The following is a 26409-nucleotide window of genomic DNA, read 5'->3' as shown; positions in this document are numbered from 1 at the left end:
CTTCTTGTTCACTAATGTCCTTTAGGGGAGGAAACTGCCATCCTTACTTGGTCTGGCCTACATGTGACTCCAGACCCACAGCAATGTGGTTGAATCTTAACTACCCTCAGGGCACTGAGGGATGGGCAATAAATGCTGCCTAGCCAGCGATGCCCTCATCTCGTGATTGAATAAAAAACATTATTCCTAACAATTGTTTCCTTCATTAAACAAAGGCACAAAGCAAATATATGGCCACAAGGAGCAATAGGCAAAACACGTGTGCAAATATACGTTTAGCACTTCAAGATAACTAAGAATAAACTTGCCTTTTAGTGCAATTTGTAGTAATGGATAAAATGTAATTGATTTTGATTCTTTCAGACATATTTTTCCTTAAAAATGAGAGATGGCACTATTACACAAGAATTATTTAATTCACAGTGATGTTTTATTGACCACTTCAGATGGACAAAATATTAGTCTTCCATAATATCCAGGGCAAGAAAGATCAGAAAAAAAAATATATAACCAAACATACGAAAGCAGAACAAACCTGCACAAGTAATGATCTTAGGCTAATAATTTAAGCCTAAATAAAAACCAAAAGAACTGTGAATGCTGTAAATCAGTAACAAAAACCAGAAGTTGCTGAAAAAGCTCAGCTGGTCTGGCAGCATCTGGGGGGAGAAATCAGAGTTAACATTTCAGGTCAAGTGACCCTTTCTGTTCTGAGGAAGGGTCACCTCGACCTAAAACGTTAACTCTGATTTCTCCCCAAAGATGCTGCCGGACCCGCTGAGCTTTTACAATTTAAGCGTTGAATCCGATCATGTATAATAGCAGGTTATTTGCAAAACAAAGTTTCACAAGACTGATGAAATCACAAGACTCAAAAAAGGAAGAAACTAGAAAGACAAAAAGTTTATTACATTCAGTGAGTAACACAGCTTGATATCCAAGTAGCAAAAGTTATTACAAACAGTGAAATAATTGATATTTCAGTAACATAGCAGTCAATACGTCAATAAATCCAAAGTTGAAAAAAAGTACACACGACGATGTTTCTGAAATGATGGCACTTTCAAGTTCTAGTGTGATTTTATTTCACTCATTCCAGAATATGAAAACTTCAAATCTCCATTTATCATATACTGAAAATAAATATTTCACTTGCTCCTTTACAATTGCTAATTTTTATAAATACAAACCGTAGCTCTAAAGTTGCTGGGAAAAAAAGAATTCACATCTATACGTAAAGGAAACACATTCTCTGAAGAACACATTAGCATTTTAGTCAAAAACTGACCTTCATGTTATTGTTATAAAAAAGTAATTCACATGCTTTTAAAAAAAAAGACAGAAAACATACAATATATAAAAGATTCCTATTTGGGTGGCATGCTTGATTGTGACTGAAGTCTGCGTTAAGGCAGAATGTACACCACAATCAATGGTTGTTAATGACGGGCTACGCTATGACTTTCCTTACCCGTTCAGTGAAAACAGCTCAAAATCTATTGTTTATTCGTTGCTTACTGTGTCATTAAAAACTAGTTTTGTACAACTCCAATGGCAGTTGAAAGGTAGTTAACCAAAAGATAACACTAACTTATACAGAGCTCAATTGTGTATGCGGTTTAAAAAAGTGATCCAATATTGCTGGAAACAGTTCGAACACATTATCTTGATACAACAGAAAAAAAAATATAGTCACTGTGTTAAGCTCAAATGTTGTGCATAACTTCATTTTATAATATTTTACAAACGAAAATGAATAATCTTCTGCTTTTAGGTTAAACATAGGGCAGTCTTGTTTATCTGAATTAATGGACCCAGTCTTTGGGATTTCTCAATACCTCCATAATTTCTGCCTCTCTTGTGCCCTTGGCTGGATTATGCATGTATTCCCATCTGAGAACAAAGCAAACATGAATGAAGTTCAAACCTAATACTGAAAAGAATCTCAGCAATATTATCAAACTTTGTGCCTTCAGTGTATACAGGTAAGTTTGAACCAGCAATCATTCACAGTCTAGAATTCATATAACTAGTCAGTCAATGTCATTCCACATGGCAAGACACTGAACATGAGAGGTAGAAACACTCCTGCAGATGTGCCCATTTAACAATCAGATTGAAGGATCATGAAATTGACTGCATTGAGTATGAACAAGGAAATGGATGAAATGATTGCCAAATCAGGTACATTAAAGAAAAATTAATGGATGGGATATAAAAGGTGATTAAGTCAGAAGTAAAAGACTGAAAAAGGAAAACAAAAAAGACAAGTTAGAAAGCAATTAGCACCAGATTTGATTTCACTTTTGTAATAAAAATATTTCCAGTGCGCGGCATTATCTGACAATAATTAACACTTCTACAGTGTTAAAAGGATTATGTAAACTTCAAACAACAATTTCATTGGTGAATTTATGCCATACTTATTGTTCAAGTGCAGAATTTCACATCATTTGTGATTTATTTTGTTGCATTTTCTGAAATGACTTTCTTTAGCAGTTTTGTAATATACTATATGAGCTACAAGAATGTTTGTGCAAAAAAAAAATCACACCACTTAATCATTTGTGTGGAAAGCCAGAGAGTGACAGCCTGCTTTTGTGCAGATAATGATGAAGTTGCACATTATCAAATTTTGCACAGCTTTATCTGAAAGTCCTGTAGATTTGAACTTAAATACTTCTTTCAACAGCAATTTTTAAACCAATATTGCTAAAAAAAGTGACAAATTTCATATTCCTAGATTGTGACGGAATCTTTCTGTATCGATGGTGGCTTACAGGTGAAATCAAGACATGAGAAATCTTTATCTTTCTTTAAAGATAGTAATAACTGCAGATTCTGGAGTCAGAGATGACAGTGTGGAGCTGGAGGAAAACAGCAGGCCAGGCAGCACCAGAGGAGCAGAAAAGTTGACATTTCAGTTTGGGACCCTCCTGCTGTTCCACACTGTTATCTTTATCTTTATTTTTTTTCCCTTTGCTCTTAAATTATTCAAAATGGCACCAGGTTGTGGTGAAACTGAAAAAGCTTTTCATTGTACTTTATTGTTCTTCTCATTATAAGATATATGCGACAACAAATCATTCATTCACATTAATATGTTCTTCTGATGTTCTGGGTTTGTCTCTCTCGTTTCTTGTCCTCTTTCTCGAATTTCAAACTTTCATCACCTAACTCACGTTTTACATCAAAATTCAATTGCTGCTTACTCTGAACTTTGAAATACATTATCCATTGGAGATGTTCTTTATCACAGCCTCTGCATTGACAAAAATAGTACCTTATTGTCATCTCAGCAAAGCTAGAGAACACTAGTTAGCCATTAGATAACCGAGAAGACATCAATGCAAAGAAGACATTAGGGAAAGTACTAAGGAGAAAGAGAGGGACTATGTGGCATTGTTAGCAAAGGAAGGTATATTTTTCAGTGACAAATCCCATTTGGAATATATTATAGATGCATTTTGAAACATGGGATTTCAGAGTTAGAAATATTAAGATCATCTTTCGATTTCAGCCTATAAAATAAGAATAAGGGTTACACTGTAGGGAATAGCAGCAACCTTGGCATACGTTGTTTTCATATCTTTGCTAATAATTCAAAATATTTAAAGATTTGAGAATACACATTATGCTAATATGATTAATTAAAACTGTACAACTTCACTTAATCCATCAATCTCACTCAAACCACTTAGCTTATTTGATGTCACCATATTTCGGCATAAAACCAAAAAGGTAAATTGACAGGTAATGGTGAAAGTGAGATTATCTGCGTTGACCCCTCACCTGGCAGTCAGTGGGAGAGACATCAGAATGCTTTCTATCCTAGATCCCGGAGTTGCAAGACCAAACTTTGTTCCTCGATCATAAACTAGATTGAACTCTACATATCTGAAAGAGAAACCATTAGTAGTAAAAAGGAGCTAACAATGTTAGCTCAGATGGCAGAGTAGCTAGTATGTTTACATTATGGTCATGGGATCAGAAAATACGGGAAATACTCAGCAGGTCTGGCAGCATCAGCAGAGAGAGAAAAACAGATTTAAAGTTTCAAATGAGGGATTCCTGACTGAAAACATTAACTTTCTTTCTGTCCGTAGATGATATCTAATCTGTTGAATATTTCCAGCATTTTGTTTTAATTTCAGATTTTTCAATTTCTAAAAAGTGTTTTGCTTTTGCACATCAAAGTAATGCCATATTGCAGCAAAACAAAGCCAGCATTACCTTTCTGCACAAATTTAAACTGCATGCTGTTAGATAGTGCATTGTAAATTTATAAGTAACATGCTGTAAATAAACTAGCATTAGTTTGATCTTTTGTGCACCTCTTGCTTCCTCTCTGCTTTCACTGCTGATGGATAAGGCTAGGAGTTGAAACTACTTAACCTATTATTAGAGTTCCAAGTTATGAGTTAAGTAAATTCAAACAGTGTGGATCTTGGAAAGTAGCACCAAGAAAAACACTGCCCAAACAATTGACAAATAGTGCCACCTACTGGACCTTGCTGTATCTTTCCCTTTAGGACTGAATATAATAGACCAATTGTGCACAAGATAGAAAAAACTGTACAATAAGACACAAGGGAACAGAAATTAGGCCATTCGGCCCACCGAGTCTGATCCGCCATTCAATCATGGCTGATAAAGTTCCTCAATCCCATTCTCCTGCTTTCTCCCCATAACCCTTGATAATCTGCAAAGTACTATGAAGGAAAACAGACGAAGGATAGAAAGGAGCATTATGTACCACAGAATACATTGTCACAATCCAACTTGACCATGGTCTACAATAAATTGCTTTTCAACCAAGGTTAATAGTCAATTTTTAGCTAACTACATAATGTCTTATTGTTGGATAGCGTTGCCTTTGCAGCTTCTTTAAGATCTGTCCTTTGCAACAGTGTCCAGCAATATCCCCTCTAACAAAAACAGAAATTGCTGGAGAAACTCAGCAGGTTGGGCAGCATTTGTGGGAAGAAAACAGAGTTACCCTTTTGAATTCTGACAAAGTCACTGGACTCAAAAGGTTAACTCTGATTTCTCTCCAGAGATGCTGCCAGACCTGCTGAGGTTCTCCAGCAATTTCTGTTTCTGATTCAGATCTCCAGCATCTGCAGTTCTTTGTTTTATTCAATGTTCTCTCTAAGCTGCCAAGCAGCAATCGTATGATACATACAGGCTGTTCCTTTTAAAACACAACTTATATTCTTATAACATCACAATTCCATCACAACCAGATATCTCAAAGCTCTGTCCCCACTAAGTACATTTTGAAGGTGTAGTTACTTTTCCAATGCGGGAAATATGACAGATAATTTGCACACAAAGGTCCTGTCAACAGCAACGTGATAACGACCAGGTAATCTGATGGCAGTGAATGCTAAGTATTAGCTATGAAATTGGGGATAACACTCCGGCACTTGTCTAAAACACTGCTGTTGAATCTTCTATATCAACCAGAGACTAGACACATAGCATCTCATGTGAAAGATAGTCCCTCTGACAGTACAGCATTCCCTCACGTACCACATACTTGGACCAATTTGATTCTTGCCACAAAGCGAGTTGAGAGAGACCAATGTTTTCATGTCCTGTTGGTTGTTTACACTGAAGTAACCCTAATTGCCACCAACTTCCAGGATTGATGCACTACTTCTTTATGAAGGAGATGCATGAAGTCACAAACAGGACATCCTCTTCACATCCAGAAGCAATGCGTATTCTCATGAGATTCTTTAAAATGATAGGGGGCAATATATAATTAGTGGAATGCTATTTCTCATGTTATACATTCTGTCAAGTATTCTAGAAGACGCGACAAGCTACTATGTTCGAATGCATTTTGGTAACATTTAACATGTTTTGGTTTGTGAGGGAGCTGTCAAGACATAGCATCGATCCCATGGAAACTGCCTGGTTTGCAGAAACAGGGCTGCAGTGGCAGGCTCGCTGACTGAGGAGGTAGGAACTCTGGGAAAGTGTTACAAGCATGACTGAAAGACTTGGAATTCTGGCTACAATGCTGGACACTACACAAAATGATTGCTCTGTTCAGTAAGCTGAAATAAGAAATAAGGTAACTAAAAAAAGTGCATGTTCAAACAGATAGCTATAAAAATAAAAATTAACAACATGAGAATTAAACTAAAATGTCAATGTGATGGTGCCTATTAGAAGAATGGAGTTGAAGACATTGGCAGTGCCACATTTGTTTGGCCAAACATTATATGACAATGTGCAATACAACTGTGCCAATACCTCTCTTGTAAAACATCACTTGTGGCGAACTTTGGGCAAGTGTCTGCCTTCCTGGAGAAGAATCAAAGTGGAAAATGCTTAAGGCTGGGGATCTGCCTCACGTTTAAAAAAAAAACATGGAGGTTCTAATTATAGAGTAGAACCTCACTCTGCATATTTGACATGCCTCTTGGTTCCCTATAGCAAGCATTTTCATTCTCTTCTGAAACCTGACAAAGTTGATATGAGATAGTAGGAACTGCAGATGCTGGAGAATCTGAGGTAACAAGGTGTAGAGCTGGATGAACACAGCAGGCCAAGCAGCATCAGAGGAGCAGGAGAGCTGACGTTTTGGGTCAAGACCCTTCTTCAGAAATGGGGAAGGGGAAGGGGGTTCTGAAATAAATAGGGAGAGAGGGGGAGGCGGATAGAAGATGGATAAAAGGAGAAGATAGGGTGAGAGGAGACAGACAGGTCAAAGAGGCAGGGATGGAGCCAGTGAAGATGAATGTAGGTGGGGAGTAGGGAGGGGGTGGGTCAGTCCAGGGAGGACGGACACGTCAAGGAGGCAGGATGAGGTTAGTGGGTAGGGGAGGGGGCTTGAGGTGGGAGGAATGGTTAGGTAGGTGGGGACTAGCTGGGCTGGTTTTGAGATGTGGTCGGGGGAAGGGAGTTTTTAAGCTTGTAAAGTGCACATGGGTACCCTTGGGCCGCAGGGTTCCCAAGCGAAAGATGAGATGCTGTTCCTGCAGCTTTCGGGTGGCATCATTGTGGCAATGCAGGGGCCCAGGATGGACATGTCGTCCTGGGAGTTGAAATCGTTCGCAACTGTGAGGTGTAGTCGTTTGTTGTGAACTTAGTTGCGAAGTTGACATGGGATGAAGAGGAGTTTGGCGCGGATGAAGAAACTGCTAACTCTATTTTAACCTTGCTTCCTTCTGCTCTACCTTCAGACCCAGGGATTAAAATAAACATTAATGGTTCTCATTTCTAAAAGGCCTTCTTTTTTTCTATCTGGATTTGGACTTGAATGTGTAATTTAATATTACCTATCAGCTTCCTTGCATAGAATCAACGTTTGATGGAATATGCCCTGCATTGCATGAGGAGTTAGTTTCACATAGAAAGTACGAGGCTTAATTTCCCTGTTAAAAGACGGCATTGTGATCTCTCAGTAGTCTCACGTGGTGGTCTCAAGGCCTGGTGTGGCCTCACCATTTCATGATGTTTGAAATTTCAGCTTCATTTCTTTATTTTCTACTTAAGATCTGCAATGTGTAACTTTTAACCTTATTTTGCCTGTTTTACACTATATTATATTTAGTGCAGTGTTTAGCTTTTAATTTTGTTCTTTCCTTCTGAAACATAGAACATTACAGCATAGTACAGGCCCTTCGGCCCTCAATGTTGTGCCGACCTGTCATACCGATCTCAAGCCCATCTAACCTACACTATTCCATGTACGTCCATATGCTTATCCAATGACAACTTAAATGTACCTAAAGTTGGCGAATCTACTACCGTTGCAGGCAAAGCATTCATTCCCTTACTACTGTGAGTAAAGAAACGAAAATTTAAAAGCTATGGCCCCTCGTGCTCGCCGTCACCATCCTAGGAAAAAGGCTCTCCCTATCCACCTGATTATAGTTGTGGATTATATTTACATTTATATTATACTATATTTATATTTCCTGATTATATTTACACCTATCCTAACCCTGTGATTATTTTATATGTTTCAATTAAGTCACCTCTCAACCTCCTTCTCTCTAATGAAAACAGTCTCAAGTCCCTCAGCCTTTCCTCGTAAGACCTTCCCTCCATACCAGGCAACATCCTAGTAAATCTCCTCTGCACCCTTTCCAAAGCTTCCACATCCTTCTTATAATGCGGTGACCAGAACTGTACACAATACTCCAAATGCGGCCGCACCAGAGTTTTGTACAGCTTCACCATAACCTCTTGGTTCCAGAACTCGATCCCTCTATTAATAAAAGCTAAAACACTGTATGCCTGTCAACCTGGGTGGCAACTTTCAAGGATCTGTGTACATGGACACTGAGATCTCTCTGCTCATCTACACTACTAAGAATCTTACCATTAGCCCTGTACTTTGCCTTCTGGTTACTCCTACCAAAGTGCATCACCTCACACTTGTCTGCATTAAACTTCAATTGCCACCTCTCAGCCCAGCTCTGCAGCTTATCAATGTCTCTCTGCAACTTACAGCATCCTTCGTCACTATCCACAACTCCACCGACCTTTGTGTCGTCTGCAAATTTACTAACCCATCCTTCTACGCCCTCATCCAGGTCATTTATAAAAATGACAAACAGCAGTGGACCCAACACCGACCCTTGCGGTACACGACTAGTAACTGGTCTCCAGGATGAACATTTCCCATCAACTACCACCCTCTGTCTTCTTTCAGCAAGCCAATTTCCGATCCAAACTGCTATATCTCCCACAATTCCATTCCTCCGCATTTTGTATAATAGCCTATTGTGGGGAACCTTATCGAACACCTTGCTGAAATCCATATACACCACATCAACCAGTTTACTCTCATCTACCTGTTTGGTCACCTTCTCAAAGAACTCAATAAAGGTTTGTGAGGCATGACCTTCCCTTCACAAAACCGTGCTGACTATCCCTAATCAATTTATTCTTTTCCAGATGATTATAAATTCTATCCCTTATAACCTTTTCCAACACTTTACCAACAACTGAGGTAAGGCTCACTGGTGTATAATTACCAGGGCTGTCTCTACTCCCCTTCTTGAACAGGGGAACCACATTTGCTATCCTCCAGTCATCTGGCACTATTCCTGTAGACAATGACGAGTTAAAGATCAATGCCGAAGGCTCGGCAATCTCCTCCCTGGCTTCCCAGAGGATCAGAGGATAAATCCCATCCGGCCCAGGGGACTTATCTATCTTCACCTTCTGTAGGATTTCTAATACCTCTTACTTGTGAACCTCAATCCCACCTAGTCTAGTAGTCTGTATCTCAGTATTCTCCTCGACAAAATTGTCGTTTTCTAGGAGTGAATACTGTTGAAAAATATTCATTTAGCACTTCTCCTATCTCATCTGACTCCACACACAACTTAACACTACTATCCTTAATTGGGCCTAATCTTACTTTCGTCATTCTTTTATTCCTTAAATACCTATAGAAAGCCTTAGGGTTTACCCTGATCCTATCTGCCAACAACTTCTCATGTCTCCTCCTGGCTCTGAGCTCTCTCTTTAGGTCTTTCCTGGCTACCTTGTAGCCCTCAAGTGCTCTAACTGAGCCGTCACATCTCATCCTAACATAAGCCTTCTTCTTCCTCTTGACCAGATATTCCACCTCCTTCGTTAACCACGGCTCCCGCACTCTACAGCTTCCTCCCTGCCTGACAGGTACATACTTATCTGGGACACACAGGAGCTTTTCCTTGAATAAGCTCCATATTTCTAAAGTGCCCATCCCCTGCAGTTTCCTTCCCCATCGTATGCTCCCTAAATCTTGCCTAATCTCATCGTAATTGCCTTTCCCCCAGCTATAACTCTTGCCCAGTAGTATACATCTATCCCTTTCCATCACTAAAGTAAACATAACAGAATTGTGATCGCTATCACCAAAGTGCTCACCTACTTCCAAATCTAACACCTGGCCAGGCTCACTACCCAGTACACGTGGCTAGAGGGATGGTGCAGGAGGGAGGGTTTTGGATTTTTGGATATTGGGGCTCTTTCTGGGGTAGGTGGGACCCTTCGCCCCTTGTTGGCCTATCGACATACTGTGTCAGGAAGCCCTCCTGCACACACTGGACAAAAACTGACCCATCTATCGTACTCGAACTATAGTGTTCCCAGTCAATATTTGGAAAGTTGAAGTCCCCCATGACAACTACCCTGTCTCTCTCACTCCTATCGAGAATCATCTTTGCCATCTTTTCCTCTACATCTCTGGAACTATTCGGAGGCCTATAGAAAACTCCCAACAGGGTGACCTCCTTTTCTGTTTCTAACATCAGCCCGTACTACCTCAGTTGACGAGTCCCCAAACATCCTCTCTGCAACTGTAATACTGTCCTTGACCAACAATGCCACACCTCCGCACCTTTTACCCATCTTCTCTGTTCTTACTGAAGCATCTAAATCCCGGAACCTGCAACAACCATTCCTGTCCCTGCTCTATCCATGTCTCCGAAATGGCCACAACATCGAAGTCCCAGGTACCAACCCATGCTGCAAGTTCACCCACCTTATTCTGGATGCTCCTGGCATTGAAGTGGACACACTTCAAACCAACTTCTTGCTTGCCCGTGCCAACTTGCTTCCCTGAAACTTTATTTCGGACCACCCTACTCTCAACCTTTTCTGTAGTCGAACTACAATTTTGGTGCCCATCCCCCTGCTGAATTAGTTTAAACCCACCCGAATAGCCTTAGCAAATTCCCCCCCCCCCCCCCCGGACATCGGTACCCCTCTGGTTTAGAGGAAGACCATCTTGCTTGTAGAGGTCCCACCTACCCCAGAAAGAGCCCCAATTATCCAAGAATCCAAAACCCTCCCTCCTGCACCATCCCTCTAGCCACGTGTTCAACTCATCGCTCGCCCTATTCCTCGCCTCACTAGCACGTGGCACGGGCAACAAACCAGAGACAACAACTCTGTTCGTCCTAGCTCTCAGCTTCCATCCTAGCTCCCCGAATTTCTGCCTTAAATCCCCATCTCTCTTCCTACCTATGTCGTTGGTGCCAATGTGGACTACGACTTGGGGCTCTCCCCCTCCCCCTTAAGGATCCCAAAAACACAATCAGAGACATCTACTTTGTTCTTAAAATTCTGTACCTTGGTACTTGTAGCTAAGATGGTACCTTCTGTAGTGACATTATACATTTTTCACCAGACTCTTGTACTTTTGTGCTGGAGTACGTGTGACAACAAAATCAAAATCAGAAGAATGATTGGTGACTGTGGGCTTGTCACTAAAGACACTAATGAAACAATTATCAACGGAACTTAAAACATATATTCACAACATTTCCATTTTTTTAACGGACTAATTGCTTAGACAATGGTTCTCTACAGCTGTGAAAGATACAGAATTTGGAAGGATAATTTTAATATTTATTTTTATCTTCCTGCGTACGTGTGGGGAATAAATTAGTTCTCAAATTAGCATGAGGTGAACATCCAATTGGTTTCTGGAGATTGAAATCCAAAAGAAAATGATCTTTCAACTTACCTGCCTCTCCGAAGTTGCTGCCAAGCTTTTTCTTCTGCTGTATATGAATCATGTAGATGCTTCCGCACAATAGGAACATAGCAAGGAACCACCGCCTTAGCACAGCTACGGACAAATTTGAACAGCTCTTCTGCTGAGGGTGAATCCAAGTCATCAAAAAATATGCCTCCCACTCCTCTACGCTCCCCACGATGTTTGATGACAAAATAATCATCACACCTTGATCAGGGAGAATGGAAAGAACATTTCAATAAAATGTTAAAATGTGCATTAATGTAAATTTCTAATTTTCCTTCCTAGCTCAAGAACGTCACAACATCTCTTTAGATTAGAATCTGATGATTGTATTAACTCTGAAGTGTTTAAGGTCTGGCAACAAAATCGAGATTTCAGGGGTGGAGGGGGTGGTAAGTATGTGCATGGTGTTTGGTCACAATTTCTATCCTTGTCCCTGGTACACACTTGCCCCAAGTACAGAACTAAAAAACATTTCATCATTGGCAGCGCGAAATCTGAAGACATCTATTTGCAGACGGGTCAAACCAAAATGTTTCCAAACGTTTTCATACTATGACGTCATACTGAAGCCTGAAAGTTGATGTAATCCCTTGGACAAAACTAAGGAAGAATATGACAGCAGGACATGAGAACGAGGGCCTGTTACAATTTAGCCAATGCTCCACAGTGCCATTTCTGTCTTACAGCAGGGGATCCCAAAATTTCAGCTCATGAACCGGATACTTTGGGAAGCCTTGTCCTACAATCTCTCATATACAGCTACAAAAGGAAGGTGAGATGGTGGGAAGTGGACTTAAACATAACCTGCTTCTTGGTTAAATGATAATTATACAGAACAGTATCACAGATAAACTGCCTTTCCTATCCAAACAGAACAATGCTCCACAGTATCTTCACACATTACTCATGTCAGCCTGATCCTTACTCCCTCACAAACTTATTGAGCTTGCCTCTACCATTTCACATAATAGTGTGTTCCAATTTACATGTAATGTAATTACTCCTAAATTCCTTATTGACTAGGCATACTTTATATTTATAGCACTGAAACAACTGTACATATATTAATGTTATAAAAATTAAAGGTTGTATTTTGTTAAAAGTGGATCGACATTGTCAAGTTTGTGGATGACACAAAAAGAGAGATGGAGAGACAGGTAGCAGTTAGGAAGCGGTGAGACTGCAGAAGGACGTGAACAGGCTGCGAGAGTGGACCAACTTGTGGTGGATGAAATACAATGTGGAAAAGTATAAGAATATACAATTTGTTAGGAAGAAAGGAGACAGACTATTTTCCACATGGGGAAAGGCTTCACGAATCTGAAGCACAGAAGGACTCAGGAGTCCTGGTTCAGGATTCTTTTAAGGTTAACACTCAGGTTCAGTTGGCAATTAAGGTGACAAATGCAATGTTAAAATTTATTTCAAGAGGGCAAGAATACAAGAACAGAGATGGTCCTGCTAAGGCTGTACAAGGCTCTGGTCAGGCCGCATTTGTAATATTGTAAGCAGTTTTGGGCCCCGTATCTAAGGGAGGATGTACTGGCCTTGGAGGGGGTCCAGAGGCGGTTCACGACAATGACCCTGGAAATTAAGGTTTTGTCATGAGGAACGCCAGATGACCCTGGTATCTGTACTAACTGCAGTTCAGAAACAGGAGGGAGAACCAATTGAAACCTACAGAATAGTGACAGGCCTAGAGAAGAGTGACATGAAAATGATATCTCTGCTGATCAGAGGGCAAAGCCTCAAATAAAAGGGTGACCCTTTAGAACTGAGATAAGGCAGAATTTCATCAACCAAAAGGTAATGAATGAATGGAACTTGTCGCTGCGGAAGGCTACGGTGACCAAGTCATTGAGACAGAGATAGATAGGTTCTTGATTACTACAGGGATCAACAGTTATGGAGAGAAGACAGAGGAATGGAGAGAAACAGAACAACCACAATCAAACAGTGGTACAGACTTGATGGGCTGAATGGCCTAATTCTGCTGCTATATCTTATGGTTAGATAACTGCAAAATTAAGAGACTTCAAAATCATAGTTTTCAAAAAATATAATTTGCCAACCTGTGTATTTCTGCCTATCTTAATATAACAGCAGTCCACATATTCCTGGTGCTGACTCACCAGACCCTCAACCCACTTTTACTGTTATTCCGCTGAGTCAAAATAAAAGATACACAGAGGTTTCCAATGGGAAATCTACTACAATCTCCCCTAAAACAGTTTGGGACAAAAATATCAATCAACAGCAAATTGCATAAAGGCAGTTATTATGGCAATTGTAACAATCAGTGGCAAGTAGTTATGGTAGGCTCTTAAATTGCTTTCCACTATCACCTTAACAGCTAGCAGTCCTGGATGGCTTTCTTACACAAAAGGGGAGGAAACACTGCTGCAAAAATGAAAATTGTAGAAAATGGTGCATTGGGTAATAGGTCCGTTTTATTTGCATGGAATTCCCCAACATTCATTATGCATTTCCCTGCAGCTGTCAGTAATGACAATAGAATACGGAGAAAACGTTGTAGAGAACAGAGATTTAGCAGTATGAAACTCATCAACTTTTCCAGTTGGGTTACACAATCTAAAAATTTTGACTCTGGATTACTCTCCAGGTTTTGAAAACAATGGGGTGCACAAGAAATCACCTAACAGACTTGTCACCTCTGATTATAAGCCAGGTTTGAACTGAGCGAACCCACCCACACAAAAATACAAGTACTTGACAAAAATGCCAGGAATTGCACGATAATCCCGTTGTGTACCCTTGATAAGAACTCCTCAGTCCAAAGTCATTGTGATCTGGCTTCACATACGAAGTTCTTACAATAATCTTACAAGTCACAAAAATGATCAGTCATTCAACTGACTCTTATCAATGAGTCCGGCTGCAACTTTCAGCTGAAAGGCTAACCAAACCTTCCCCAGTGTGCAATCATAGAAAAACAGCAGCGCTTTTAGGAAACAAAGTGAAAATATTCAGAAGCCAGTAGCCTAAATAGAATGGTAGAAAAAAGTAAAACTACCAATGCTCGATTATTGACTTGTAAATCTGATTGCAATTTTACTGCAAGTGCTGCGAGACATGCAAAATGAACATTTTTCCATTTACCCCTCCCCCAACCTTTACTTTGCAACTTTAAAGGGAACGACTCAATTTGAAACATAAAATGACCATGTCAAAGAAAATTTAAACATCTGTCCTAAGATCAAAAAGCTGTCAATTAAACACACACCTTCAGGCACTTCGATCTGAACCAAATAACTGCAGCACCTTTTTATCCCTCCACAATGGGTTTCTATTTTCCCTTACTTTTACCACCCGGTTTTTTCTCCTGTCTTTTTTTAAATTCTTCCACCCTTAGCGCTGGTAGAAACAACCAGTTTGTTGGTATGTCCCACTGGTGTGGCATAATGGTTAGCACTGCTGCCTCACAGCACCAGGGACCCAGGTTCAACTCCACCCTTGGGTGACTGTGTGGAGTTTGCACATTCTCCTTGTCTGTGGGGGTTTCTTCCCACAGTTCAAAGTTGTGCAGGCCAGGTGGACTGACTAAGCTAAATTGCCCATGGTGTCCAGGGATGCACAGGCAAGATGGATTGACCATGGGAAACGCAGAGTTACAGGGGTGGCGCAGGTCCGAATCATGAATCATGAATCCCTACAGCATGGAAACAGGCCCTTTGGCCCATCAAATCCACAGCGAACCTCAAAGCATCCCACCCAGACCCATCCCATTATAACCCACCTAATTTACACATCCCTGAACACTACAGGCAATTTAGCATGGCCAAAAAGGTGGGATGTTCTTCACAGGGCTAGTGTGGATTTGATGGAGTGAATGGCCTGCTCCCATACTGTAAGGATTCTATGACTTTCTGTCTTTCAAGCCTTTTTAAACGAAACCACCTGCAGAGCCCTATAATAGGAATCACCTTTCTTCTGTAAAGGACTGCACAATCCAACGAGTCCTGTCAATTAGTTGGGGGAGGGAGGTGAAAATCAGGTCTGAGGCTGATCTCGCAAGTGCATGAACCAACTGTACTCTCTTCCACAAGGGCAATTTTGCATAGGTTTTGATTAATTATGCATATAAACTCACTGCACTTCTTGACAACTTTGCACATTAGCAGTTAGATATTTTTAATGAATTTGAATGAGATCCAAAAAAAAAATCGGTTGAAAACAAAATGATTAAAATAGCTTCTGCATTCCATTCAACTCACCATTTTTTAAAAGTTGGATAATAGCTTTTATCGTGTTTGTCGCAGGCCTCCTTGAGGGTCTTGTGAAAATGGATAGCATCATCTTTATTCAGGTATGTAGGGGTAAGGTCTGTGCCCCCACCAAACCACCATGATTTTTGACCTATTAAAGAAGAATGCTTAACTAAACAACAGAAGCTTATTTTATATTTACAACTTTATTCAATTCATAAAAGATTGTTTTGACTCTGAGGTAAGCTTTGTACCACTAAGATAAAAGATCAAAGGGTTGAGATCCACAACAGACGGCCTCAGAAAACAGAGACTGGAATCTGGTGAATATGCGACATCAAGTCGCCAGTCATTTCATGACAGAAGGTGCAATATGTCCACCTCCCTGTTCGGAAGATTAAAATTAAGCCCACGTTATACACTCTGCAGAGGAGAACACTGCAGCACTGTTGTTGGACTGGGTTGCAGGTGACAATCAAAGCAATGAGGACAGGGTCATTGAAAATAATTAAGGCTGAATCTAAGTTATAGGAAATGGACAGGAAAGTAAAGTTGACGTCACAATCCAATCTCATCGAACGGCACAGCAGTCTCAAAATTCACATAGAACTAAAAGTTAGCTTCTGACATGAAAGTGAAGAGGTGATGGTTATTTTAACCCCATGGACAGGGATAACGTACTGGATAGATCTGCCCGCCTGACAGACAATGCATGATCTGAACTATTTTAGAGCCAAACCATATTTTTCCTTGTTCCCAGGTATAGAATATGTAATATTGTTCTGTGCTTTGCTGATCTTCACATACATATGGAGACATTTGGGATGCAACTGTCCCAACAAGTGGTGCAGACTCAAAGAGCCAAATGGTCTACTCCTGCACCCATTTTCTATGTTTCTAAAAACGCTCAGGGTTGTACTTATGAAAGATCTTGAGCAATAAACTATGGGAAGTATTTGCTGCCACCATCCTCTCCCTGGTGCTCACAGGGACAGTATTTCAGTCTGAGGAATGGATGCCCTGCAGTTAGATGTCCCCTGTGCAGCCAGAAGCCTTATCAGCAGGATTCCATTGCCAATTAGAGGTTTAACTCCTACAGGATTCTTGGGGGATCTGTAGTAGTGGATACTGGTCCCCTGACATCCTCATTAAATTCTGCCCCCTATTGTTGTGAAGTCGGGTAGTGTACTCATGGATTGGAAGGCAGAAAATTAGAATTTGGGTGTTTGTAAAATATTGATGCTTATAAAATGTTAGAGGGGAAATGCAGGGCATGGTCCCTTTCAAATGTGATGTGCTTTTTCTTGACTTGGCGATTTTAAAAAAATGTGTCTGTGGGCAGCTTGTGGGTTTGCAGGTGCAGAGCACCTGAATTGTAACATCTGCATCAAAAGTCTGGATGGTTAGCAGCCAAACCACAATTTTGCTTTGCTATCAAGACAACAAGTTTTGATTTAAACAATTAATTTAAACCAGACACCTCAACACTAAAAACCAATTAAATTTAAATCTGATTGCTCAGACAACATAGGACCAATCCTATTGTAAGAAACTGATAGGTCATCAAGGTTATAAAAGATGGGGGCATTTGCAAAGTCAGACAGCAAACTGCCATCTGCTAAGAGATCACTCTCTCAGCTCTCGGAGAAAGCATCATCTAAGTAAAAGTACCGCAGTACTCTTAGTTAATATTCCTGATGAAAGGATTCAACGGAGAAGACAAAGAATATTCCGGAAGACGTAACCTGACTATAATTTCGAGATTAAAAAACGTACAACTTAAATTTTGGTTTATATAAGAGGGACTTGTATTTATTGGAAGAACATACCATTAGAATTCTGTCTTCTTCAGTTAATTTTGATCATTGTTACAGTTAGATAAATAAATTGTTACTTGTTGATTATAGAGTTTATTTCATTTAACCACGACTTTATAACAGCTTGGGGGGTGAGAGGCAGGTTATACCACTTTTCACACTTCTTTTAACAGATTATGGGGCAAAGCAAGCCCCTCTGGGTGTTTAGGTTTAATTATTCAGAGCATGGGGGTGGTGGGGGGGGGTGGGGGGGGTCAACCTCCACTTTATAACACTATGTTTCACATCTTGCTATTATTGCCCTAATCTACAGCCACAAATGCAATGCTTTGATACAAAATTGACAGAACCATATCACTGAATGCCTACTTTTTTGTTAATTCCCTCATGGGTCATGGGCATCACTGACTGGCCAGTGTTAATTGCCTGTCTCTCGTTGCGCTTCAGAAAGTAGTGGTGAGCTGCCTTCTTGAACCGCTGCGGTCCACGTGCTGCAAGTACAATGCCCTTAGGTCGGGAATTCCACAATTTTGACCCAGCGACAGAGAAGGAATAGCAATATAGCTCCAAGTCAGGATGGTGAATGGCTTCGAAGGGCACTTGCAGGTGGTGGTGTTCCCATGTGTCTGATGCCCTTGTCCTTCTAGATGGAAATAGTCGTGGGTTTGGAAAGTGCTGTCTGAGGATCTTTGGTGAATTTCTGCAGTGCATTTTGTAAATTGCGCACACTGCTGCTATTGAGTGTCGGTGGTGGACAGAGTGGGTGCTTGTGAATATGGTGCTAGACTGCTTTATCCTGGATGGTGTCAAGTTTCTTGCAAGTGGGGAGAACTCCATCACACTCCTGACTTCTGACTTGTAGATGGTGGGCAGACTTTAGCAAGTCAGGAGTTGAGTATCTCGCCACAACATTCCTAGCCTCTGACCAGCTCTTATAGCCAATGTATTCATAAGGCGAAGATAATAAAATGTGAGGCTGGACGAACACAGCAGGCCAAGCAGCATCTTAGGAGCACAAAAGCTGACGTTTCGGGCCTAGACCCTTCATCAGAGAGGCTCTCTGATGAAGGGTCTAGGCCCGAAACGTCAGCTTTTGTGCTCCTGAGATGCTGCTTGGCCTGCTGTGTTCATCCAGCCTCACATTTTATTATCTTGGAATCTCCAGCATCTGCAGTTCCCATTATCTCTGATACTATTCATAAGGCGAGTCCAGTTGAGTTTCTGGACAATGGTGATCCCCAAGATGGTAAAACCATTTAATGACAAACTGGTGATGATTAGATGGTCTCTTATTTGAGATGGTCATTGCCTGGATTTTGTGTAATGTGAATGTTGCTTGCCAATCTCAAGCCTGGATGTGGTCCAGATCTTGTTGCATTTGAACATGGACTGCCTCAGTATTGGAGATGTTGCAAACAGCATTGAATAATATGTAATCATCAGCCAACATCCCACTTCTGATCTTATGATGGAGGTAAGGTCATTGATGAAGGAGCTGAAGATGTTCGGGCCTAGGACACTACCCTGACGAACTCCTGTAGAGATGTCCTGGAGCTGAAATGACTGACTTCCAACAAACCCAACTATCTTCCTATGTGCCAGTTGTGACTCCCACCAGTGGAGAGTTTGGCCTTGATACCCACTGATTCAAATTTTGCTCGGGTTCCTCGCTGCCACACACAGTCGATTGTGGCCATGATGTCAAGGGCTAACACTCTTGCCCCACCTCTGGAATTCAGCTCTTTTGTCCATGTTTGAATCAAGGCTGTAATGAGGTCAGGAACCAAGTGGCCCTGGCAGAACTCAAAGTGGGCATCACTGAGCAGGTTATTGTCAAGCAGGTACTGCTTAACAACACTGTTGATGACACCTTCCATCTCTTTGTTGATGTCCAGATACACGAGAGTAAACTGATGGGGCAATAATTGCCCGGGTTGAGATTAGATTAGATTAGACTTTATTGTCACGTGTACCTGAGTGCAACAGTACTTTCTGTATACAGAACATAACAGGGAAATTCTCCACGTTGTTGGACAGATGCCAACATCGTAACTGTATTGAAACAGTTTGGCTAAGGGGAGTAGCAAGTTCTGGAGCACAAATCTTCAGAACTATTGCCTTTGCAGAATCCAGTGTCTCCATCTGCTTCTTGTCATGTGGAGTGACCCAAACTGGGTGGACACTAGCAGCATCTGTGATGCTGAGGGCCACTGGAAAAGGCTGATATGGATCATCCACTCGGCACTTCTGGCTGAAAATTGGTACAAATGCTTCAGCCTTATCTTCACACTAGCGTGCTGGGCTGTTCCATCATTGAGGATGGGGATATTTGTGCAGCCTCCTCCTCCAGTGAGTTGGCTAATTGTCCACCACCATTCATGACTGGATGTGGTAGAGCATAAGTAGTAACTTAATCGGGGATGTATAAAATATTTAAAAATGGACACTTACCATCTGCTTCTTCAATTTCAAAGTATCTATAGTTGAAATGGATGGTTGGAATGTGAGGATTCTTGGGATGGATCACAGAACTCACTCCCATGGCACAGAAAGGTAGCTGCCCTGCATCCAAAATAACACACCACACTTAGAAATGACAGGGCGACATTTATAGTTTTCCTATAAGGGTTGTTTCATAACCTGCAGTAAAGTTAAGACTGAGTCTAAGAAGGGATCCTTTATATTACAGAACCCCTTAAACTAGAAGCAGATCTGGGAACAGCAAAATTATTCTTGTTTAAACTGTAGAATGGTTTGCACAGTGTAAATTGTTTGAAAGTTGTGTGTGACATGTCAATGGACCTACTTCACTTATAAGAACATGCGTAGGCCAGTGATAGGAAAATCCCACTGGCAGCCTGCACAGTTAACATAAGGTGATCATGATCAGAAAAACTGGCAGCATTTTGCAACTGACAGATAACAATTGATCAACAACCTTTAAAGTGGTTTCCTCCTCCTCAGCTGCCAAACCATTCCTATTATCATTCTGGCATTGAAATGGGAGTGCTAGACAAACCCAGTACTTCAATTTAAATATATCATCTTAAAAACACTCAAAGGAAGGAGGGAAAAGACAAAGAACAGGAAAGAGAGAGTGAAAAAAAAACAAAAAGGACTATAAATAAGGAGATGGTTGTGGTGGGGAAAGATAGCATTAAGAAAAGCACGAAATAACATTCATCACAAGTCAAACTATCTCAAAAGGCTAAATGACCTACAGGATGTAAATCTTGAAATTTTTTGGGGGAATACTGGCTTTGAGTTTAGTGAGAAACAGGAACAATTAATTCAGCATCTGTTCAGAGGCACTGCCTTCCTACTTGCTCAATGTGACTGAAAGAGGTGAACGCAAAGCACACAATTTTATCAATGCCTGAGTTCAAACTGATGAGAAATAATGAATAGCTGCTCTAAACCTCTTTTCACATTGTCAGATTTAAATCTACTTTTACCTAGATCCACTTGGCTGCAGAACACTGGTTTAAAAACTTAAACGTTAGGACCAAACTCGCAGTCTGGGGTCCTAAAGTCCAAGCTCACATACAAACAATGTACAAGTCCATAAGTGGATAAAAAGCTTAACTCCTATGAACATGGAAAATCCTGTCCATGGCCATGTGCAGACAAAGTTTAGGCCACAATGAAATTGCGTGGATAATATTCTTGAGGACCCATCAGATCTCCTGCTGTGGGGTTTTGGGAACGCATCATGGTTATTTTCATTCACACAGTCAAAAACAAATTGCTCCACTAAAATGGTCAAAATCTGAGCTGAATTACTGGGTATCTGTTTACAAAGAAAACCAAACTTATTAATGGTATGTCACTCAAAATGCAAATAAAAATCTTGAAATCTGAGGTAATAAAATAGAATGTAATTTATTCAAAACACATGAAAGCAGTTTTGATAACAAATTTTTATTCAAGACTACTTTACACTATTTTCAGTTTATGTTTTTGGGATGATGAAATTGAACAACGTTTTTCAACTTTTCCAGTTGGTGTAGATTGATGTACAGGGAAAAAATAGAAGCAAACACAAAGAACTGGTGTGACTGAGAGCGAAGACGAATCATTCAGAAAAGTGCAAGAGCTCAATGAGAGCGAGCACAAACTAGTTTGAACATTAGAGAAACAAGGACAAAATGTTCCATAATATAATGAGAAAGGAAATTTTGGAAATTATAAATCAGGCAGATTTCAAGTCAGCAATTCCTCCCTTACCGTCTTTAGATTTCAACGACTTCCCTCTGCTTCTCATCTGCTTAGCAGCTTCCTCTGAAAGGTTACCAAATACAACAGAAACATTCACCCCAGCTTTCTCAAACACTTTGCCATCTTGAAGTACACAGCTTACACCACCGCCACCTGAAATAATAAGTGTACAATTCAAATATCAATCAAAAAAAAGACCAGCTTTGCCTAATTAGAGAGGAAATTACTTATAGAAGCAATCAGTCAAGCACACCTTGAATTGTTTTGTGCTCACCTTTGCAAGTTTTGTTTTCCTTTAAACGAACTGTGGGGGAAAAAAAAAGTGCAGACCTGCTCTACCAAATTACAGTGGAGTAGGACGAGGAAAAGAGTTGACAGTAACCATTTTAAAATTATAGGAATAGAAAATAAAGGACAGGGAGTTCTACTACAACCATACAGAGCCCCCATTGGGCCTAAGTTGGAGTACAGTGCAAGGTGAAGGATGTGGATTCAATGGCAGTGGTACAGAGTAAAGATGTCAACATTTCAGGTATAGGGTCTATACTTCTAGCAAGGGCTCTATGTCTAAAATCATTCGCACATTTGCTCTCTATAGGCATCTTATCTTTTTTAGCTCGTACTGTTAACTTGAACAATTTGGTACACTCTCCAAATAGGTGCAATCAGAAAATGTTGATGTTAATTTCCAAATCCAGATTATTTCTGATGTACATATAGATTGCTGTGTGGAACATCACTAATTTACCATTCTGGGAAACTTCCCTTCATGCTGACCTTTACATTTAACTCTGCAAACAACTCTTTAGCCTTGAAGCCAATTTCTCCTTAGTTCCATGATCCATTATGCTCATCACAAGTCTCTTTCAGGTACCTTATCAAGTGATTTTTGAAACTTATTACATATAATATCCACTGCATCTAGTTTTGCTGCTTTCTTTTATTTCCGTACAGAGTTCTAATTAACTGGCGAAAGTCATGGTAACTTTGAAAGTTCTGACGGTACTTGTTAGCCTATCATTCTCCAACTGCTTAAAAATTAGGTTTGATATGAAAACTAGAAAGCAGAAGACACCCTGAGTTGTTACATTCTTGGACTGGCAGAATTGTTTGATTAGATGAGGTCAACTAATTCAACTTAAAAGGAATTATAAAAATATACAAAGTGGCTCCAAATGAACATATTCTCACCCTATCAACATAAATTACAACTCCTTTTCTTCCTTAAATGTATAGTATCTATGCTGTTCTTCTGAACTACTCATTGTGGCAATGCGTTGCATATTCCAACACTCTAGGAATTCAAAATAATCTTCTTTAACCATTAAATTTATTACTTACTAGCTTGCATATATGACCCCTTATTTCGGTCACCACCCTCAAAGCCTTTTTTAAACATCTATCCTAACAAACATTTTCATAATCATAAAAATTTCTATCCCGTTATATTACTACATTCTAGAGAAAATGGTGCCAACCACTTGGATCTCTCCCAGCAAGTTTGCATTCTCTGGAATAGGATCATCCATGTGAAACTTTCTTACATTTTCCCAGTGCCTCTGCAGCAATTTCATCATAATGTAGACCAGAACTCTGCACAGGACCCCATGTGCTATTTGACCAATTTTAAAGCCCTGACTTGTTTTTCAGTTCTATTCCAATATAAATCAAGTCCAACATTTTGTTAGCTTTTTTATGGTCGAATTAACATGAGAACTACTTGCAGCTCTGATGTCTCTGCTCCCATTGATTCCTATTTTCCAGCTTCCTAAGGCAGCTTAACAAAATACACCACCACACATTTACTTGTACTAAAATATATTTACCAATTACCCATATTTTTCCTCCATGTTTATTAATTAATTCTTGTGTTTTGTTGCAATCATTCCCCCTATTACCATATTTCCTCTACTTTGCTATTTGCACACATTGATATGGTAATTCTGAGTTCCTATTCAACATCATTTATGTAGTGATGAACAACAATGGTCTCAAAACTGACCTTTGAACAGCTGCCTTCCACTTTTTCCACTACGGCACAGAAATTAAATCACCAACTCCCTGCTTTCCATTTCGTAGCCTTCGTGCTATCTATTCTGTTACCTGGCCCCAACTCCAAATGTCCCAAAGTACAAACAGAAAATGCTGGAAATGCTCCGCAGATCTGGCAATATCTGTGTTGAGGGAAGCAGAGAACCATGAACTTTCATCTTAGCTAATTGAAAGTTACAAATTTTATTGCAAAATGGGGAGAGCGGGGGGAGGGGGGGTCAAAAGGAGTTGAAGAAAAGGTAGAAAGCAAAGAAAACAAATTACAAAAAAGTATTGATGGGAACAAGTTAAGAAACCTGAGATAGGTCCAGAATGGTTGTGAATGATAGAAAAATTGATTCTGCTATCTGACAGCAAAGAAAAATGAGATTAAAGTCAACACATGCAGAGAAAATGAAATAAAATGGTGGCACAGAAAAAAAATCTGAACTTGTTTAACTTAATGTTAGTCCAAAAGGTTCTCAACTATCTAATCAAAAGACGAGTTGTTATTCCTCAAAATGTTCCAACCTTACTCACAGTCTCACAGTAAAACCCTTTCCAAAAATCAGAATGCACTGAGTCTACTGCATTCCTTGATTCACCCTGTTACTTCCTCGAAGAATGCAATAAATTCAGTCAAGCCAGAATTCCCCATTTCAAAATCTTTGCTGACTACTTCTAAAAGTTGAAAATATTATGAGATCTGTTTTCTGTTACTTCCTGGAGCAACAAATTTCATTTTTCCACCTACCACTGGCAGGCTAACCAGATTCATTCTTACTGTCTCCCACATTAAATAGAAGGATCACCTTAGACTCCTCCTTTTGATACATAATATGTATAATTATTGTAATACTGACATATTTTTCTAGCCTCTTTTTTAATGTATATACATGCGCAATTCCCCCGGACCAGGGATTCGATCCTCTCCAAACCGGATTCATTTATCAGTTATCGCCGACTTTTCTGTCTTAATTTCTTGACATTTCTTTTGATTTCCCGGTATATTGTCATGTCCGTTAGCTCAGATTCCCTGGGCAACGCCGAGGCAAAGAAAAACTTGTCTTTCACAATCTAAAAGTTCCAAAAATGTTTTGCAGCTACTTAAGTACTTTGGAAGTAAAAACAGAAATTTTCTGCTCTCGTTTCCGATTTCCAGCATCTTGCCCAGGTACTATTTGTAATTGTCAGCTCTCGTCGTGTTTACATTCACGTTCATTGAAAGTCTATTTCGAAATTGTGATCTACGATGTTAAAAAAGACAAGTGCAGCAAACAACTTAATGACATGGGGTCTCCCTTCCACCAGATTAAATCAATTGTAATCTGAAAGGTAATGTTTAAAAAAAAAATGAAATTAACTCAACATATCTGACCCTTGTCGCTGCCCTGAAAAGCTGAACATACATTTGACAACAGAGCAATTTCTTCATATCATAACTTCAATTTCACTGACAGCTGGTACTTCGCAATAACTTCCTCCACTCAAGAAGCACGAGCATTTGCACGTAGACAAGCATTCGGAAATATTTACCTTCCTTACGGTACCATCGGTCGACTTTGAAGGGCTGACCGCCGTCAACTTCAGCTAAGGCTTTGCAAACATCAGCCTGAACATCCAATATCAGCAACTCCATCTTAGTCCTCACGCCCTCCTTATTTTCCAGCAACTGGTCGATGTCGGTCACCGGATCCGACATGAAGTGTTTGCATTTTCGCAACAGTTCATCGCGCGCCTGCTGATCCCGCTCGACACTGCCGTGCCAGCGTTCCGCTGCCATCACGGCCCGCCGGCGGGTGAGCCCAACGTCGGCGGCGGTGACCCCGATCAGCACGGCGCCGCCGACCAGGAGGCCCGTGCAAAAAGCATCTCCCAGGCCGATCTTCCGAACGCCGTGCCGGCTGAGCCAACGCACGCCGCAAAGGCGCCGGCTTGCGGCGGCTCCGCCGGCAACGAGCAAGGAGCCGGCTCGCTGGTGCGCTGCAACGGGGGCGAGGGCAGACCGGGCGCAGCTTACGCAGCGACCCAGCGCGATCAGCTGGGACATGGTTACAATACGGCACACGCTCCACTGGGCGACACAACGTTCCAATCCACGGGCACTTTTATAAATAGCCACGCGCGGCCTTCCGAATGTTACTCCCTGTGACAAAGACCTCTGAGCTAGGAGACCGATTTCAACAGCCACCAACTCCGGAGATGGTGCCTAATAACATCTCGGAACTAGTCGTTTGGGAAAGTATCTATCCCAGAGGGGCGGGGTTCTCCGATTTCCGTAAATTACACCAGAGGGGCGGAGAGATCAGTGCACGTAGCCCAGCTGCCTGCTGGGATTTGTAGTTTTTACTGGGATTTATCTTTATATTCCTTTGCATAAGGAATGCTTCCCTACAAAAAATATTTAAAGCCCTCCTCTGAAACATCCTTAGTCTCTGCACTAAAATGCTCTGCACCTTACAGTTTGACCCATCTTTCTCCCCTGGTGCACCTCCTGAATGGCTGCAACTTGATGGTAGGCAAACAGGAGACGGGAAGAACACAGCAAGCCAGGCAGCATCTGGAGGAAAGGAGCAGTCAACCTTTCGGGTATTCCCCTTCTTCAGTTCTC

At 40.7% G+C, this 26409-nt stretch overlaps 1 protein-coding gene across 1 annotated transcript; it reads right to left on the bottom strand.

Moving 5' to 3' along the window:
- Positions 1–426: 426 nt before the first annotated feature.
- On the bottom strand, positions 427–26071 carry cpox (coproporphyrinogen oxidase). Its single transcript, XM_048541451.2, has 7 exons — positions 25335–26071; positions 21777–21920; positions 20001–20111; positions 15742–15883; positions 11489–11707; positions 3793–3897; positions 427–1893 (listed from the first exon to the last, which is right to left on the bottom strand). The coding sequence occupies exons 1-7, from the start codon at positions 25846–25848 to the stop codon at positions 1806–1808; spliced, it is 1323 nt and encodes a 440-aa protein (XP_048397408.1). The 5' UTR covers positions 25849–26071; the 3' UTR covers positions 427–1805.
- Positions 26072–26409: the final 338 nt, after the last annotated feature.

The sequence above is a fragment of the Stegostoma tigrinum genome, chromosome 12, assembly GCF_030684315.1.
Source record: "Stegostoma tigrinum isolate sSteTig4 chromosome 12, sSteTig4.hap1, whole genome shotgun sequence".
Classification (NCBI taxonomy): Eukaryota; Metazoa; Chordata; class Chondrichthyes; order Orectolobiformes; family Stegostomatidae; genus Stegostoma; species Stegostoma tigrinum.
Note: the sequence above shows the minus strand (reverse complement) of the source record. Positions and strands in the feature narration are given on the sequence as shown.

Bases quoted from the DNA above. Each gene is read 5' to 3' on its own strand.
- cpox (XM_048541451.2), bottom strand. From the start codon at position 25,848: ATGTCCCAGCTGATCGCGCTGGGTCGCTGCGTAAGCTGCGCCCGGTCT. The intron at 15,884-20,000 runs GTAAGTGTCCAT...CTTCTTTAATAG, and splicing joins TGAAATTGAAGAAGCAGATG to GTCAAAAATCATGGTGGTTT. The intron at 3,898-11,488 runs GTAAGTTGAAAG...TTTCTCTTTCAG, and splicing joins CAGCAACTTCGGAGAGGCAG to ATATGTAGAGTTCAATCTAG.